Source organism: Tamandua tetradactyla, chromosome 11 (assembly GCF_023851605.1).
Source record: "Tamandua tetradactyla isolate mTamTet1 chromosome 11, mTamTet1.pri, whole genome shotgun sequence".
NCBI classification, from domain to species: Eukaryota; Metazoa; Chordata; class Mammalia; order Pilosa; family Myrmecophagidae; genus Tamandua; species Tamandua tetradactyla.
Genome location: NC_135337.1, coordinates 85,477,318 through 85,495,527, shown reverse-complemented (window position 1 = coordinate 85,495,527; position 18,210 = coordinate 85,477,318). Strand labels below are relative to the sequence as shown.

Here is an 18,210-nt window from a genome sequence, read left to right as displayed (position 1 = left end):
AATGATTTTGTGAGCCATTGACTGTACACCATGTATGGACTGCATGTGTGTGAAAATATCTCAATAAAAATATTTTTTATTCCATCATAGGCACTGACCTCTTCCCGACACTCCTAAGTTTTTTTTGATTACCTCAGGTTTCAATTAAACAAGTTCTTCCCTTAAATGCCTCTGTCTCAGTGAAGAATATAATTATTCACTGATATGCTCCAGTAACAAAAAGAAAAATCTAGTTGTCCTTGATTCTGTTATACCTCACTACAAATTTTTGAGAAAGTTCATCTTGAAAACAGGTGGCAGATATGGTGGAGTTTGCTCCAACTTCTACTCCTACTATAGTCCAGGCCACAGGCGTTTTGGGCGTACTTGCCTGGAAAAGCCCCATAACTGATCTCTCTACTTCCACTTTTGCCTACTTGCCTTCTATTTGCAGAATGATTCTTAGAAGCATAAATAAATACCCTGCATAAAGCCTTCATCAAGTTCATCATATTTGGAATATTTGGAAACTCAAGTCCCTGCCTTCTTGTCCTACCCACTTCTCATGATAATCTGCCTTGGTCTCAGCAATCCACCTACAGTGACTTTCTTGTTGATACCTGAGTCTCAAATGCATGAAAGATCTCACATCGGAGAGAAAATGTATGAATGTCATCTACGTGGGAAAACTTTCACTCATTATTCTACACTTAAGCATCATGAGAACTCACAAAGAAGGGAATCATATGGGTGTTTTCTGTGTGGGAAAGCCATCAGTCTTATTTCCTTAGAAGACATGCATGAACTCACACTGGGAAAAGAAACAATACGAATGCTAGACATGTGGGAAACACTTCACCAGCTACAGTGAATCACAGTTACTAAGAGTCCTCCCACAGATTGTTTGCAACAGGTTCTGGTCACAAATATCTACCAGCCAAATGGGAACCCAGTGTTCTGGTGTCAAAAGTTGTCAGATTTAAGACACAAACGGACATTTGCACACCAATGTTTATAGCAGCATTATTTACAATTGCAAAGAGATGGAAACAGCCAAAATCTCCATCAACAGAAGAGTGGCTAAACAAACTGTGGTATATACATACGATGGAATATTATGCAGCTTTAAGACAAGATAAACTCATGAACCATGTAATAACATGGATGGACCTAGAGAATATTATGCTGAGTGAATCCAGCCAAAAACTAAAGGACAAATACTGTATGGTCCCACTGATGTGAACGGACATTCGAGAATAAACTTGAAATATGTCATTGGTAACAGAGTTCAGCAGGAGTTAGAAACAGGGTAAGACAATGGGTAATTGAAGCTGAAGGGATACAGACTGTGCAACAGGACTAGATACAAAAACTCAAAAATGGACAGCACAATAATACCTAATTGTAAAGTAATCATGTTAAAACACTGAATGAAGCTGCATCTGAGCTATAGGTTTTTGTTTTGTTTTGTGTTGTTTTGTTTTGATTTTACTATTATTACTTTTATTTTTTTCTCTATATTAACATTCTATATCTTTTTCGGTTATGTTGCTAGTTCTTCTAAACCAATGCAAATGTACTAAGAAATGATGATCATGCATCTATGTGATGATGTTAAGAATTAATGATTGCATGTGTAGAATGGTATGATCTCTAAATGTTGGGTTAATTTCTTTTTTTCCATTAATTAAAAAAAAAAAAAGAGAAGGGATAATTGGAGATGAAGGGATACAGACTGTACAACGGGACTGGATATAAAAACTCAGAAATGGACAGCACAATACTACCCAATTGTAATGCAATTATGTTAAAACACTGAATGAAGCTGCATGTGAGGTATAGGTTTTTTGTTTTTGTTTTTTTTTGTTTTTTTTTTCTTCCTATTATTGTTTTAATTCTTATTCTGTTGTCTTTTTATTTCTTTTTCTAAATCGATGCAAATGTACTAAGAAAGGATGAATATGCAACTATGTGATGTTATTAAGAATTACTGATTGTACATGTAGATTGGAATGATTTCTAATTGTTTTGTTAATTCTTTTTTTAATTAATAAAAAAAAAAAAAAAAAAAAAAAAAAAAAAAAAAAAAAAAGTTGTCAGATTTAATAATGGTGTATATGTTACTATGATAAAAATAACAAACTATTTAAATGACAATGAATAAAGTAAATGCAAAAAATCTTTCCAGCACCTGAGAAATATTCCTCTTGAAACACATATGTTGTCGATGCAATCGTAGGATGGTGAGCAGCTCCCTGGTCTGTACCCACTGGATTTTATCAGTGCTGCCCCCTCCCCTGTTTCAAGCATTGCCACGTTGCCACAGGGGACCAGAGTCCTATGGGTGAGAACCACTGGCTGAGAGACTGAGAATTCAAACCGTCTTTACAAAGTTCACAATAATGCCCCAGCCCTTACTTCTTTTATAGCGTCAGGAAGATACTTAACACATGGAGCCCCAGCTATTTACAAAAGTGTGAAATCGGGTCCAAAATATTGCTGCTTTTATAAAATGCAGTTTTGTAAGAGTCCAATGGGATGATCCACATAAAGGTATTAGGTTCAATAATGTTGGATAAAGAGATCAAAATATATATCTTAATTAACAAATATTTAAACAAAAGAATAGATGATACTTCTTAACTTGCTTATAGGAATGACATTCCTAATTGATTGAACAAAAGTGTGATCAAGGAATATATCGCTTTTGGTTTCATATCCAAGAAGCCCATTTCTCCACTTGGTTGAAAAAGAGAAAAGAATGTTCTGGAAAGAACAATGCAGGCTGTATCCTCACCCCATGTCCAGGCTTTGGAGACACCAGCCCTTAGTGAAAATGGCTTCATCACCTATAGAGATGGTGAAAACTTCTGTTCAAAGGATGAGAAATTTGGGAGAAGATTAACTAATGTGAGGAAGCAGATTCCATGAGGACGAGTGATAGAACCTGGAATCACCAAATGCAACCTGGTCACTTAGGGAGTTAGAGTCAGCAGGAACCATTTCCATTGTCCCCTGACCAGTGTTCTAAAGGGAAATGATGACTCAGGGGTGAAGCAACAAGGGAATATGCTAATGAGAAACACAGAGATAAATGTGCTAAAGAGAAGTTAAAGGAAAGCTGTAAATATCTCCTGTGCTGCTGCTGACTCTCATCCTTTGCAATTTGGGCTGAAAGGGACAAGGTGGTTTCTTTGTGGTCCTAACTCTGGCTAGCAGAGGAATACCTGACTCTTCCTGCTGCCTTGTCTGGGGACAGAGCTTCAATCTCCAGATTCCACCTCCCAGGCAAGAATTCAGACTTCTGCAGGGAGTCCTAACTCTCTGAAATGCTTTCAGGTGAGAGGCAGAGCCCAGTAGATAATGCAGGAAATGGCAGAGAGAATGGATATCAAGAACTCTGTCCATGGTCACCTGAAACCTTATCCTACATAGGCAAGAATAAAGAGATCTCCATACTTGTTTGCATCCTTGACTAATAAACTAATATTTTATTTATTATATATTTTTTAATGTGTGTTGGATGGAGAAATGCGTGGATCATTGTGGGAAATCAGGGATGTGAATGCAAGACCAATTAGAGGATGCGATGGGAAGAAGTAAGCAGTTCCAGGAAAAGCAGAATCTCTGCCCAAGGAATATTGCCTTTAAGAGATTGATGGGGTATTATCAGGTCAAAAATGTGCATCAATGAGGAAATGTTATTTACTACTTTAAAAATTGGCTATATTTAAACATGGTTGTGTATTTACAGAAAGACTCAGATAAGAGATGTAGCTATTATGTTGCAGCAGTTCATAAATATTGTGGCAGGTGAACATGCTCTCTCATTTTGATTACTCACCTTAAAAACCATTTATTTAATAGGTGACTAGGGGAATAATACAGCATAGCATATTGGAATAATTTCATTCCACTTGAGACTGAATATGCTTGTGATTTTGCTAGCCATTTCTTGCTCTATTTCTCTCACTATTCAAGTTTTTATTTTGGTTTATCTGTGATCTGAGAGTTTTTATTCTTGTTTATGCTTGCATGTGTTCAAAGAAAAATTGAATATTTTCCCACCAATTTGTTTTCTTGCCATTTAACTTTTTTATGAATTTATAATTGTATCTGTGGGAAACGGTTAAAAATTAATTTTGTTTGGTCAAATCAGGTGGTGCCACATATTGTGATTCCCTGTTATTTCTCAAACCTAAGAAGACCTTCAGCATCCTTTGTGTTGATGAACCACCTTGTATACGTGTTGCTGTCCTGTTTTCCTGTTGTTGCAGTTTGGCTTTTATGGTAGATCATTTTTATGTACCATCACCTGTGTCATGATTTGGAAGACATTCTCATTTTTTCTTCAGTTAAAGAGAACCTTTAACTTTTTCATCAACATATTTCATCAATATGTATTTATACAATATTAAAATATAACTTGTCTTCAAAATGTAAATTATAGTTAGTTGAATAATGCCTGTTTGGGAATTAGTCATGTCCTTCATCTATTTTGGGTAGTCACACCAATAACATGCAACCAGGAAATGAAACAGAAATTTCAGAATTTTATCTCCTGGGAATTTCGGAGGAACCAGAACTGCAGCCCTTCCTCTTTGGGCTCTTCCTGTCCATGTACCTGGTCACTCTCACTGGGAACCTGCTCATCACCCTGGCCACCATCTTTGACGCCCACCTGCACACAACCATGTACTTCTTCCTCTCCAACCTGTCTTTTGTTGACATCTGTTTATCCTCCACCACCATCCCAAAGATGCTGGCGAACATCCAGTTGCAGAGGAGAGTTATAACGTATGCAGGCTGCCTCACCCAGATGTACTTTTTCATACTTTTTATAGGGTTGGATGACATTCTCCTGACCGTGATGGCTTATGACCGCTTCGTGGCCATCTGCCATCCCCTGCTCTACACGGTTATCATGAACCCCCAGCTCTGTGTTCTGCTCGTTCTGGGATCCTGGATCATAATTGTCCTGAGTGCTTTGTTACAAAGCTTACTGGTGTCACGACTGTCCTTTTGTGCACCCTTGGAAATCCCCCACTTTTTCTGTGAATATAATCAGATGGTCCAACTTGCCTGTTCCGACACCTTCCTCAATGACATAGTGATGTATTTTGTAACTGTGCTGCTGGGTGGAGGGCCATTCATTGGCATCGTTTTCTCCTATTCTAAGATTGTTTCCTCCATACATGTGATCTCATCAGCTCTGGGGAAGTATAAAGCGTTTTCCACCTGTGCATCCCACCTCTCTGTGGTGTTCTTATTTTATTGTACAAGTATTGGTGTGTACATGAGTTCTTTTTCTATGTCTAGTGCACACACAAGTGCCCAAGCCTCAGTCATGTACACTGTGGTCACCCCCATGCTGAACCCCTTCATCTACAGTCTGAGGAACAAAGAGCTAAAGGGGGCTCTGAAGAGACTCCTTGGTGGAAAAGCATAAAATGTTCATTGGTCCTGGGGCTGAAGAAGTGCAGTGATGGAAGGGCTCAAACCCTCAGTGACTAAAGTTATGATTGTTTGAAATTTCATGGCAATTAAACATATCATAGAGCTATGACATTAAATATGTTGAAGAAAAGATTAAATTATGCATGCCATTAGTAAAGTAGAGAATTGCTCTTGATGGTTTTCATCAACTCATAAAGTAAGAAATCTTGACTTTGATGTGGAAGATATTATGCACTGGGGTGCAGGTCTGGGTTGCATGTTCTGTATTATTAATGGGAAATAAATAAGACTCTTTTCATTCCTCTAAAGTAAATAGCTGAACTTTCTCTATTTTTTGCCAGAAATATTAATATAACAAAAATTAAATCATGCATTTAATTACAGCACAATCTATTGGCTTATACTTTCTTCCAATTTTTATGGCTTTAATGTTCAAAACTCTGTTCAATCTTCATGGTGAAATGATGATTTACTCAAGAGCTTGAAACACAGCCTAATGATTCCTCTGGGAATGGAGTGTTGTGGGTAAGGGCACAAGTTAATCCTGAATACAGATGCACGTCCATTCAACATCTACTGCTTAACCCAAATGGAATCTCAAAGGCAGTCACTTTTTAATATCCTTCTCTGAAATCAACTGGAATAACAGTGTGATCGTAAATACTGTACTCAAATATCTGAAGGAATCCTCAGTTGATTTTTCTGCCTGCAATTCTGCTCACATTGATTATTTTCATGATTCACCTCTAATCTTTGAATCAGGAAATCTTGGTGCATATATGTTAATTTGCATATACATTGGGATGTGTACTAAACATCATGTTCTATATTATGACAATGGATGATAAATATGACTCTTTCCATTCCTCTAAACAAATAGCTGCCCTTTCTCTACACTCCTCATAAACTTTAAAGGACACAATTGAAAAACCTATGAATTTTCTCTTTCATCCAATTTTTAAATCACCCACATATTCAAAACTCCCTTCAATGCTCATGATGAGATTATGACAATGTAAGTGCTTGAAATCATTCTTAAAATACTCTTAGGAGTGTTTGATTCTGGGCCATGAGTTATTCCTACATAAACATTCATTTTCTCCAACACCTCCTGCTTTCTTACAAGGGAACCTCAGCAGTAGTCACTTTTTAATACTCTTATCTGAAATAAACATGAATAAGGATGATTATGCATGCTACTTCATGCATCTGATGGCATGCCCAATAATAAGAAGCAGTTGATTATTCTTAATATCCTCAGTTCTTTTCACCTTATCTGTTGTTTCAGCTCGTAATTGCTCCATAACAAACTGTCTCAAAATTAAGCGGTTTATGAGAATGCAGCCAAGTCTGTGTTGTGGAGATATTCTGATCACTGCAATGCTACTCACTGCAGTGCAGTCAGCTGTTTGTCAGCTATGGAGGCACGGCTGGTCGTGGCTGTGTCCCCTCACATATTGGAATTAGGTTGTAATAGGTTGGTCTAGGGTGCACTGGACGGTGGTGTTTCCTCCACGTTTCTCTCATCCTACAACAGGCTTGTCTGGGGTTCTTCACATTGCTGAGGTAGAGACCCAAGCTGCAGAAACACACTGAGGCCTCTTAATGTTAACTGTCACTTCCATGCTATTCTTTCAGCCAAAACAATTTAAACAGTTTCAGCCCAACTAGATTCAAAGCTGGATAAATAGACTCAACCTTTCAATAGGGGAACAACACAGCTTAATAGAAAACATATGGATTTAGAGTGAGGTGGAAAAATGGGCCATTTCTAAAAACAGTCTACCTTAAGAAATAATTTTAAGTCAATTCAATAAAATTTATTGGGATGTTTCAAAACCCAAACCTTGAGTGATGATGCCTTCCATTTTGCCCTCAGTAGCATTGTAAAATTCTTGGAGAAGAGGATGAGAGACAAGCTATACATTTCATAAGCAGCTACAGAATTTCTACTCCAGACTACCATGGCTTCCTCAAATATAAATATTCCTTCATGCCCCTTGCTCCTTATAAGCATTTTTATTCTAAATAGAAATAAACCTTTTCCTTCTCGTGTCTCTCCAAATGCAGGGACATCTTGCCTGACTTGGCGACCCAGGAATTGTTGTGGGAATGACAAGTTTTACCTCCAGTAATGCCAGAGACACAAAGATGGATACGTTACTGGCAAGGCACACACACACAAACTTCTCCAATCATTGACCTGGAGGATCCTTTGGGTTTCAGTCCTGTTCTTTCTTTCAGCCACATGCTGCTCCCACTTACCACACTTAATCTCAACTTTTGTGTGTTCTCTATTTTAATACCTGGGGACTTCCTTTTATCGATCTGATATTTGTCTGCCTTCCCGTCTTCGCTGTTACGCCATTTACTACTTTTCATTATTTTCCAAAACACGGATGCAACCCAATTATCCAGCAACTGATGGGCTGATAAACAAAATGTAGTATATGCATACAATGGAATATTACTGATTCATGAAAAAGAATGAGGTTTTGATTTGTGCTCCACATGAGTGAACCTTAAGAGATCATATTAAGTGAAATGATCCAGACACATGCAAAAAAGACAAATATTGTATCATCTAGCATATATGAAATACATAGAGTAAGCAGATTCATAGAGCTAGGTAATGCATTATAAAGTGCCAGGTAGCAGATGCAAGGGGATTGGAGAGATATTGCTTAATGACTGCACAGATTCTGTTTGAAGGGATGAAAAGTTTAGGTAAAGATGTCAGATATGGTAAGACAAAAATAGTTAATGTAATGATTACCAGTGAATCATACATTTCAAGTCATAAAATTTTGAAATATTGTTTTATTTTTATAGCAATAAAATTAATTTTAAATAGCATTTTTAATTTTTAATTTTATTTCCAATTTAAATGAATAGAAATCATAACATAACCATTAACTAAGTAAATTAAGTATCATTCAATGGTATGAGGGTAAAATTTAATGAGACTTTCCATATAATTGGCAGAAACATACCATGGTGCAAAAAGATCTACATATATTTTTTATAATTAATAAAGATTTTATAAATGAAGGACTCTATAACAGATCCTAATTTCTGTTATGAGTACTGCATTCTTAAGTGTTTTTGCAAAGCCTCATTAAACAAAAGCGTGTAGCACCCATGATTTTATGTCAAATAAGCAGTTGTCCACTTGTTGGAAAGGACAGTGAGAAATTTCTGGAGACAACAATAGGGGCTGTATCCTCCCCCAGAGTCAGTGCTTTGGAGATCCAATGAATCTGGTCAGAATAGGTTTCCACAGCCTTAGAACTCAGATAAGCATTATGTCAAGGATTGGATAGTCTTTTATTTATGTGGTTAGATCGATGGAAGGTAGATGAGTTCATGGAGGATAAATCACACAACTGGATTCATCTCATAACCTGGTCTCTTGGGAACAGACAATCACCCAGAACTTTTTTTTCTGTTCAGACTACTTTACTAAAGGTATATGCTGGATCAGCAACTGGAATAATAAGAGGCAATTGTGCCTAAAAAAAACAGTTATAAGGAAGCTGTTAATACCTCTTCTATAGCCATCCTTCAGCTTTTGCAACCTCAGGCTACATTGGGCATGGTTTTACCTTTGAGATTTTAGACCTGGCTGGGGGACCAATGCCTGACTCCTTCCTCCTGTCTTTTGTCTTAGGACAGAGCTTTGGTCTCCTTTGCCACATATCCAGGGAAGAATTGAAACTTCCACCTGGAGACCTTCCTTATGAAGACACCATCCAGGTTAGTTGGAGAGGCAAGTAGTACTGAAGGAATGGGTTAGGTTGAATGGGAGCTGAGAGTTTTTATCTGAGGTCATCTTGAGTGCTAATTGAGTCTTGCCCATGACCCAGAATTCCCCTTGCTTGCTTTCATGTTTGATGAATTTATTAATGCATTTAATATTTTTCATATTCATAAAAAGGGAATTCCATTGAATTTAGCAATTCAGAAGTTAATGAACTCCTGCATTATTAGGAAGGGAAGCCCAATTAGAATAATAAACATAAGGGTTAAATTGAAACTAGAAATGCAGAAGATCTGTCCAGGGAGATTTGTAGTTAAGGCATGTAGGGAAAATTGGGGTATTTGCAGTGAAGGCAGGTGCTGGAGGTGAGAGCATTTCTTTCTTATTTTAAAGATAAGATATGTTTGAGGATGTGTGTGTATGGATGGAAAAGTTTCAGTCTAATGCAGGAAAATACAATGTTGAAACATCAGTTCATGAGATATACTTTATCACTGGCTAGTGATATAAAATATGAAAAATTTTAATTGGTGAAAGGGGGGTACTAAAACCTTTACTTGACAGTCATTTCTTTATTGGTGAGGTTAAATATATGTTGGTTCATTAGCCATTCACTTTCTCTTTTGCAATTTGTTCAAATTTTTATTTATGTATGATTAGATCTGAGTGTTTCCTTCTTTTTTTATATTATTTCAAAAACAAAGTGCAGGTTTTCCACCAATTTTGTTGTGCTCAAATTAGTTATTTTGTGTCTGTATAGATGTAACTGAGATGTAATATTTGAAAGATAATATGCTTTGTGTGGTTCAGTCTACCGGTGTACATGTTATGTTTCTCCCATTGCTTTTCAAACTAGGAAAGGCATTTCATTTGAGTTAATAAATCACTTTTTATGCACATTACATCTTGTTTCCATATCTCTGTTCACCACTGAGGTGGTCTTACTGCTGCAGGAACTTCTGACCAAATGGAGTCCCTTAGCCACATGTTGTATCTCTTCTCCTTTATTAACATGGTCCCTAAGGATTCTCACAAATAATAATGAATATCCTCCTTATTTCCAATTACAGATTTGCATTGTGGTCTCCATATCCCCTCTGCTCTAGCATAGAAAATACACGCAGGCATACACACAGACACACACACACACACAGCACATCATGGCCTCCCTGGCTTTGACCATGATCACCGTGACCTTGACCTTGTTTTGCACCTTCCCCAACATGCCAGAGTCAAAGCCCCATCACACCTTTATTCCCCTGCATCCTCTGTCAGGTTTTCTCCCACTGGTGCAAATGGAATTTGTCACTCCCTCCCAGCATGAAAACTGTACTTCGTCATTCAGGGATGCCTGGAGTAATCACTTTGTGAACCTTTTCTTTTGATATTAGCATAAGAAGATGACAGATATTTTCCTGCAGTTAAACTGGATGGAAGTGACAGGGTTTTCCTTTTATTGACTTCCATGGCTTTTTACCTTGTTATACTGTGCACACCTTTAGGAATTTAACAATAGTCTATGTACTGGGCTTAATTGGTGGCTGAGTTATAACAGTAGATGAATAAACACATATTCTGTGAATCATGAAAAGCATGTTGTTCTTGTTTGCTCACTGCTGGAATGCAATATACCAGAAATGGAATGGCTTTTAAAAAGGGGAATTTAATAAATTGCCAGTTTATAGTTCTAAGGCTGAGAAAATGTCCCAGTTAAAGCAAGTCTATAGAAATGTCTAATCTAAGGCATCCAGGGAAAGATACCTTGATTCAAGAAGCCTGATGAAGTTCAGGGTTTCTCTTTCAAGTGGAAGGGCTCATGGCAAACACAGTCAGAGTTTCCCTCATCTGGAAAGGCACATGGGGAACACAGTCAGGGTTCCTCTCTCATCTAGAAGGGCACATGGCGAACGCAGTGTCATCTGCTAGCGTCTTCTCCTGGCTTCCTGCTTCATGAAGCTCCCCAGGAGGCATTTCCTTTCTTCATCTCCAAAGGCCGCTGGCTGGTGGACTCTGCTTCTCGTGGCTATAACGTTCTGCTTTGCTCTCTCTGAATTGCCTTCATTCTCCAAAATGTTTCCTCTTTTATAGGACTTCAGAAACTAGTCAAGACCCACCCAAATGGGTGGAGACATGTCATCAACTAATCCAGCTTAACAACCAGTCTTGATTAAATCACTTCTCAGGGGAGATGATCTAAATACAGTCTCAAACATGCAGTATTGGATAAAGATTAGAAGAAATGGTTGCCTTTACAAAATGAGACTAGGACTAAAACATGATTTTTCTAGGATATATACATCCTCTCAAACAAGCACAAATGTGGTTTCATAGGAATCTTCAATGACAAGAGAAAGAGATGCAGGGAAATGTTCAAGAATGGTAAGGATAAATTGCTAGAAGCATGAATGCCATATTTTGAGATGTTTGCTCATAAAGTTTCAAAATGACATTTTTCTAGTGAATAAGAATATAATGATAGAGATCACATCAAAGGGCAACATATCTAGTATGGTTTTTTCAAAATCATTTCAAGAAATTCTTTGTTGACTGTGTGTGCTGGTTTGAAACTATTATGTATCCCAGAAAAGACATGTTTAATCCTGATCCAATCTGTGAGGGCAACCACCTTTTAATTTTGATTCAATATTGTAAACTGGAAACTTTTGACTAAATTATTTCCACAGAGATGAGAGGCACCCAAGTATGGATGTGACCTTTTAATTAGACAGAGATGTGACTTCACCCATTCCAGGTGGGTCTTCATTAGTTTACTGGAACCCTTTACAAAAAGGAAATATTTTGGAGAGAAGACAGAAATGATAGACATGACCGAAACGACAGAGCCAACAGAGAGAGAGCCGACACAGATGCCAACACTTGGAAAACAAAGTCATGGGTATTTAGAGATGCTTGGAACCCAGCAGACATCACCATGAGATGTTAAGTAAGAAGAACATGGAAAGAGCCAAGAGAAGCCAAGAGATGAAAATCAGCCCCGGAGAAAAAAAGTAAGGAATCTCCACAAGAACAGAGGCTGAAAGCAACAGAGTCTTGAAGCAAGGGACCAAAAGGTGCCAGCCATGTGCTTCCCCAGCTGATAGACCGTCCTTGAATTAAGATATCTTAATATATAATAAGCTTCCTTCCCACTTACCATCCTTGAATTAAGATATCTTTTCCTGGATGCCTTACTTTGCACATTTTTATAGGCTTAGAACTGTAAACTTGTAACTTATTAAATTCCCCTTTTAAAAAGCCACTCCAGTCCTGGTATGTGACATTCTGGCAGCTTGCAAACTAGAGCACTATGCGTGTTCTTTTATGGGTGTATCTACATTGATGTGCATGCATCTAAGCATGCATGCCCATGCTATTTGTGTGTATGCTGTGTGTTGTGTATACTGTGCATGTGTATGAATAAATGTTTTAGTGTGGTGTATGTGTGTTATATGTTCATTGTGGGTGTTGTGTGCTGTGCCTATGTGTGTGTACACAAAAGCACATTGTGAATCACAATGTAATATACCTTTCATATTTTGGGAAATGGGCAAAAATTTTTGGAAAGTATTTCACTAGGGGTAAGAAAAGTTCAAGGGGCAGGTCAGTCCTTGCTAGTGGGGAAAAATGTCCCTGAATGGAGCCCAAAAAGTAGAGCAAGCTTGGAGTGGGTACAGGCAGCCAGAGCGGGAGCTGTGGTCCTTCAGACTCAAGAGTCACAGATGGAGTAGATGACCTTCCTGTACCTGCCTCGTGATCACCTGCCTCCCCTTTAGGGAATGATCTACCTGTTTTTCCTGCGCCTGTCTCATATTTACTAGATAACGGTGGTTTTCAAATGGTCCGGTACTGGATGGAATAGGACGCTTTTTCAGTTTATTTTCAAGACATTTTCTTCTTTATTATTCTTGGGTTTGGGGTTGTGGTCTGTTTCATTTTGTTCTTTATTTTAATATTTTTATTATGTGATGTGTTTTTGATAATCCAATGGGTACCTTCCATTCCTGGTTCTGTACCTCATACAATATGCAAAGAACTTCCAAGATTACGGTGTCTATAAGCCTGCACACACCACAATTATCACTTTCTCCAATGTGCCTTTCTCCTTTGGATGCATCCTTAAGGGAATTATGTCACATGCACTTATTAAATTTTCTCTGACTCCTATAGTTAAAGCTAAGTTCCAAACGAGAAGTGACTCAGAGATTTGTTCACCTGTGTTTTCACAGTTGTTTCTGAATTTATGTACTTTTATATAGAAATAAAGTTTAAGTACATTAGAAATAAATACATTCATTTGTTAGTCAAAGAAGCCAACTGGGTGATCTCTCAGCGCTGGGCTGGGCTACATTGACTCTGCGTGACCTCAGATAAAAATTATTTTCTTCCATTCTCCACAGCACCATCCTACAGCCTCTATCTTACTCTGCAACTCACTTGGTGATGCATCTGAAATGAAGATCTCCCTGTGAAAGCCCTAATTCCTTCCTTTGCTGTTGTCAATGGAGGCTAAAGCTTTTTTCCCAGACAAATCAGTAGGAAGGAGTCAGGTATCTTCTCCCAGCCAAAGTTAGGACCCCAAAGAACCAACCATGCTTTACCTGGTCCAAGGTCACATAGCATGAAAGAGAAAAGCAGTGGAGATATTTAGAACTTTCCTTTAGCTACTCTTTAGCACATTTCCCTCTATTCCTCATTAGCACATACCCTTGTTATTTCACCCCTGAGCCATCATTCCCTTTGGAAAGCTGGTCAGACTGAGAAAACAAAAATGGCTCCTGCTCACTCTCTGTTCCCAAGAGAACCGGGTGCATCAAATGAGTCCAGCTTTTGTTGCTCCTTCCCCCTAATACATCCTACTGCCTTGAAATGCTGTCTCCTTTCCCATCCTTTTAATTAAAGTTTATACCACAACTAATACTTATGAAGCAATCTTCAGTACCTTGGGACCCAAACCATTGTCTTGGCGAGAGGACACAGCCTGTTATTTTCAGTAGAACACTGCTTTTCCTTTCACAACAAGGTGGAGAAATGGAATCCTTGGTTATGAAATTATAACCAGTACACCCCTTTGCTTAATGAGATTTTTCCCAATCAATTAGGAACGTGCTGCCTATAATGCAAGTTAAGAAGGACCATTTAGTCCTTCATTTATAAAACGTTTGTTAATTGAAAGAGATATGTTTTTATTTATACAATATACATGAGCTTAGCACCTTGATGGGGAATGTTTTATTGAATTCCTACAAAAGTCCAATCTATAAGTGTAGTACTGTTATGTGCCCAAATCTGGAATTTGCACAAATGGGTGGGGAACAAAGGATTAAGCAGCTGCCTAAAGTTATAAACCAAGGAAGGTCTGGTACATTGTTTGAAATCTTGTAAAGATATTTTCAGTTCTCAGTCTTTCATCCAGTGCTTCTCTACTATGGGAGATTCTGGACCCCTGCTATTATATGGCAGTGCCTGGAGATATTTATACTTTATCAAAAGGAGAGGGGGGGTGCAAATAATATCAAGTGGGCAGAGACCAAGGGTGCCACTAAATATCCGACAATTGTCTCAACAATGTATTTAATTTAAGCTAAATCTTTTTGAGGTGCTTCTTAGATATTTTTTCTTTTATTTTATTAATTTAATTATTAATAGTTGGCTTTTTATTGTAGTTACACTACTATATATATAATATATATATGTGCAACAGAAATTTTGACATTTTAATTGTTTCTAAGAATGAAATTCAGTGGCATAATTAACTTTTACCATGTTGAACTCTCATCCTCACTTTCCATTGTTAAAATTTTTCATCACCCAACAAGAACCTCTTACCTATTAAGCAATAACTCCTCAGTATCCCTCTCTTCAGCCTCCATAACCTAACCTACATTGTGTTTCAATGGATGTACTTAAATCCAGAGGTAGAAACAACTCGAGTGCCATCACAGACAAGGGACTAACAAAATGTGCTATATCCATACAATGGAATAGAACAAACATAAAAAGGAAAAAGCTCTGAATTATGGTAAATCATGAATCGACCTTGGATATTGGTGCCTAATCTAGCATAGTTTCTACATAGCCTTTAGCAGACACTCCTTTTGCGAGGAATCAGGAAACCAGTTGGGCTTCCAGTAATTGTCCTCCTGGGACTTTGTGAGAAGCCAGAGAGACGGTCTGTCTCTGTGGGCTGTTTGTGTCCATGTACCTGGTCACCTTCACGGGTGACCTGCTCATCAGCCTGGCCATCATCTCAGAATCCCAACTCGACAGGACCATGTACTTATTCTTCCCCAACCTGTCCTTTTGTTATAATTTTTCACCTTCGCTACCAACCCTATGCTACTATGTGATATTCGGCATTGCTTATGATACCTGGTTGATTCTAGTTTATAATTTTTGCAATTTTTCACTATTCTTCCACTCTTGCACAATTTACACCTAACTGTGATGGCTTATGAGCGCTTCATGGCTGTCTGTCAGCACCAGCACTACACGATCACCTGGAACACTGCCTCTGTGCCCAGTACCTTCTCATGACCTTCTTGTCAACATTTCCAAAAATTTTTAAGTGTCATGACTTTCTCTCTGTGCAGTAATTGAAATCCCTCACGATTTCTGAATGTCCTGAAGTTATCAAACTCAACTGCTCCATGTCTTCCAACTTTAACCAAAGAAACGTAACCCAAGGTCACATGGAGCTTCAAAGAAAACCTATATATTCCTAATTTAAAAAGTCAGTCTCATGGCATAATGTTAAGCAAAAAAAAGCCAAATACAAAAGGCAAATTATATGGTTGTATTTATGTAAACTCAAATTGTGAATATAATTTATAACACTGAAGTATAGGCATTAAAATGGCTAAAAGAAGAAATTTGGGATAAATAGATAAAATCACACAAAATTAAAAAAACAAATACAAATCTGTTACAATGGTGGATATGGATGTCCCTGGTGAAGGGACAGGTGATTAGATTCGAGCTCACAGAGAGTTTCAGGGGCTAATCATATTCTATTTCTAGGACTAGGTTCTAGTTGCATGGAGTATATTCAATTTGTAAAAGTTCAATGAGTCTATGATATGTCATCATTTTTCCATATATATGTTATAGTTCAATAACAGGCTCTTTCATAAATATATGTCTTGAAAATTACTTGTACCATGCCCTTGATTCTATTCCTGACTGGGATACAGATTAAGTACCTGACACTGCAGTACCTGTTGTGTGACGGTGAGAATGGAAACCACACGAAGAGAAAAGTTAATGAATTCAGAATTCCTGTCAATTTCATTGAGCTGTTTGACTAGTCTGGGGCACTTCAGCCTAGACCTGTTGATATATGGGTTAATAAATCCTTAATTTTTGTTTTGCAGCTTGATGTTGTTTCTAAGTTCACAGTTTGTGGTATATTTTAGGACATTTTAATTGGTATCACCTTCAGAAGAGTGGCGTGGGAATAGAAAATAGTCATGTTCCCTACATACTTTATAATAATACTTCAATTTAGTGTGCTAATGCTTTGCTGAAGAACCAAGAATTTCCTTGATAAATCATAACATCTCTACAGAACTGCTACCAAAACAGGGAATAATGAAGGACATTTAATAGGGAAACTGAAGAAGAAAAAGAAAACTATTTTCTGCATAAGCAGGAATCAGTGACCATGAAACCTGTGTGCAGTATAGAGGAAAGCCGGCTGAGGCTCAGCAGTATCACTTCATGCCATCTCTGCTGGTGACTTTGTAGTGTACAGAGACCCCAACTCTGCTCAATCCTCACATTTAGGATGGGACAAGTCATTCCAGCAGAGTGGACCTAACACCTCAAAACTCCATTCTTTCTCTAATTCTTAATCCCCACTGTCTATTTGCATTTGAAAAGTGAAACCTCCCTCAGAAGGTTCCAATGCCCCCAACTATAGTACTGGAGTGAAAAAATTAATGAATCTATTAAAGAGAAGGTCAATCAAAAGAAAGAAAGTATATACATTAGGGCATCAAGATGGCATCAGTGAAGCAAGATTTCTCTAAGTCTCCTAATCAATGAGACATACATGAGATCCCTGGACTCAGTGTAGTATCGAGAGAGAAAAAGAATATTTGTTTTACCCAGGAGGTGGTGAGCTGGAGATGAAGGGCAGATATGTTCTGGAGTAGCATTTCCATAACTTCTCATTAAACATACACTTCAACTCTCATTTTTTTCATCAAAAAAATCAGTCAATTCCCAAGGGAAGAGTTGGAAAAAGTGTCACCCTTCAAGACTTGGTTCTTGAAATATCACATTAAAATGTAACTGAATTGGAAGTTATAGTCTGGTAGATAGATTGCAGGAATGTCACTAGTCCTCCATCTTTTTCTGTATTCATATCTTCATAATATTACCATGAAGCTCCACCCATTAAATGGTAGAGTCTCTTTCCCCACCTTTGAATCAGGGCAGGAATTGATGTTTCATTTGCTTTGGCCAATAGAGTGTGGCAGAATTGGCAGTGTACTTAAAGAGGATTCAGTGTGGTTCTGATGCTCTCTCTTGCAATACTGCTCAGACATTTGATCAAGTTCAAGCTCGCGTGCTGGAGAATCAGAGAACATGTGGAGGAAAGCAAGTTGTTCCAGTTAAGGGCATCACAGCCCAGTCTGCAGGTAATTAGTCCTCCAATGGTGAGAGAGCTTATCCAAGAAGATCAAAACAGCCCAGCCAATCACAAAAGACAACAGACTCATGAACAGCCAAACGAGATCAAAGGAATTCCAAACCATGGTGTCCTATGAAAAATAAAACCATGATCTGAAGCCATGTACTTTTGTTGACTTTTTATGCATCAATGGTTAAATGACACATATTAGCCAGCCACGGGAGTATTCATATAGCTTGCTGATTCCAATTTTTGCATTCTTCCAGACATTTGAAGTCAGTACTGATGATCACTTGTTATTAAGGTTTACTTCATTTAATTGTACTTAAATGTGAATACAAATAAGGTTTCCCTCCAGACAAGTAGGAGAGTATAAAAG

The 18,210-nt window shown here is 37.9% G+C and overlaps 1 protein-coding gene and 1 long non-coding RNA gene across 2 annotated transcripts; both read left to right on the top strand.

The window, feature by feature from the left end:
- The first annotated feature begins 2,984 nt into the window (after positions 1-2,984).
- On the top strand, positions 2,985-17,960 carry LOC143649649 (uncharacterized). Its single transcript, XR_013159140.1, has 3 exons — positions 2,985-3,318; positions 9,107-9,192; positions 17,742-17,960. It is a non-coding gene; the product is annotated as an uncharacterized LOC143649649 (long non-coding RNA).
- Positions 4,499-5,428, top strand: LOC143649648 (olfactory receptor 7A10-like). Its single transcript, XM_077119578.1, has one exon. It carries the CDS (start codon positions 4,499-4,501, stop codon positions 5,426-5,428), a length of 930 nt encoding a protein of 309 aa, XP_076975693.1.
- Positions 17,961-18,210: the final 250 nt, after the last annotated feature.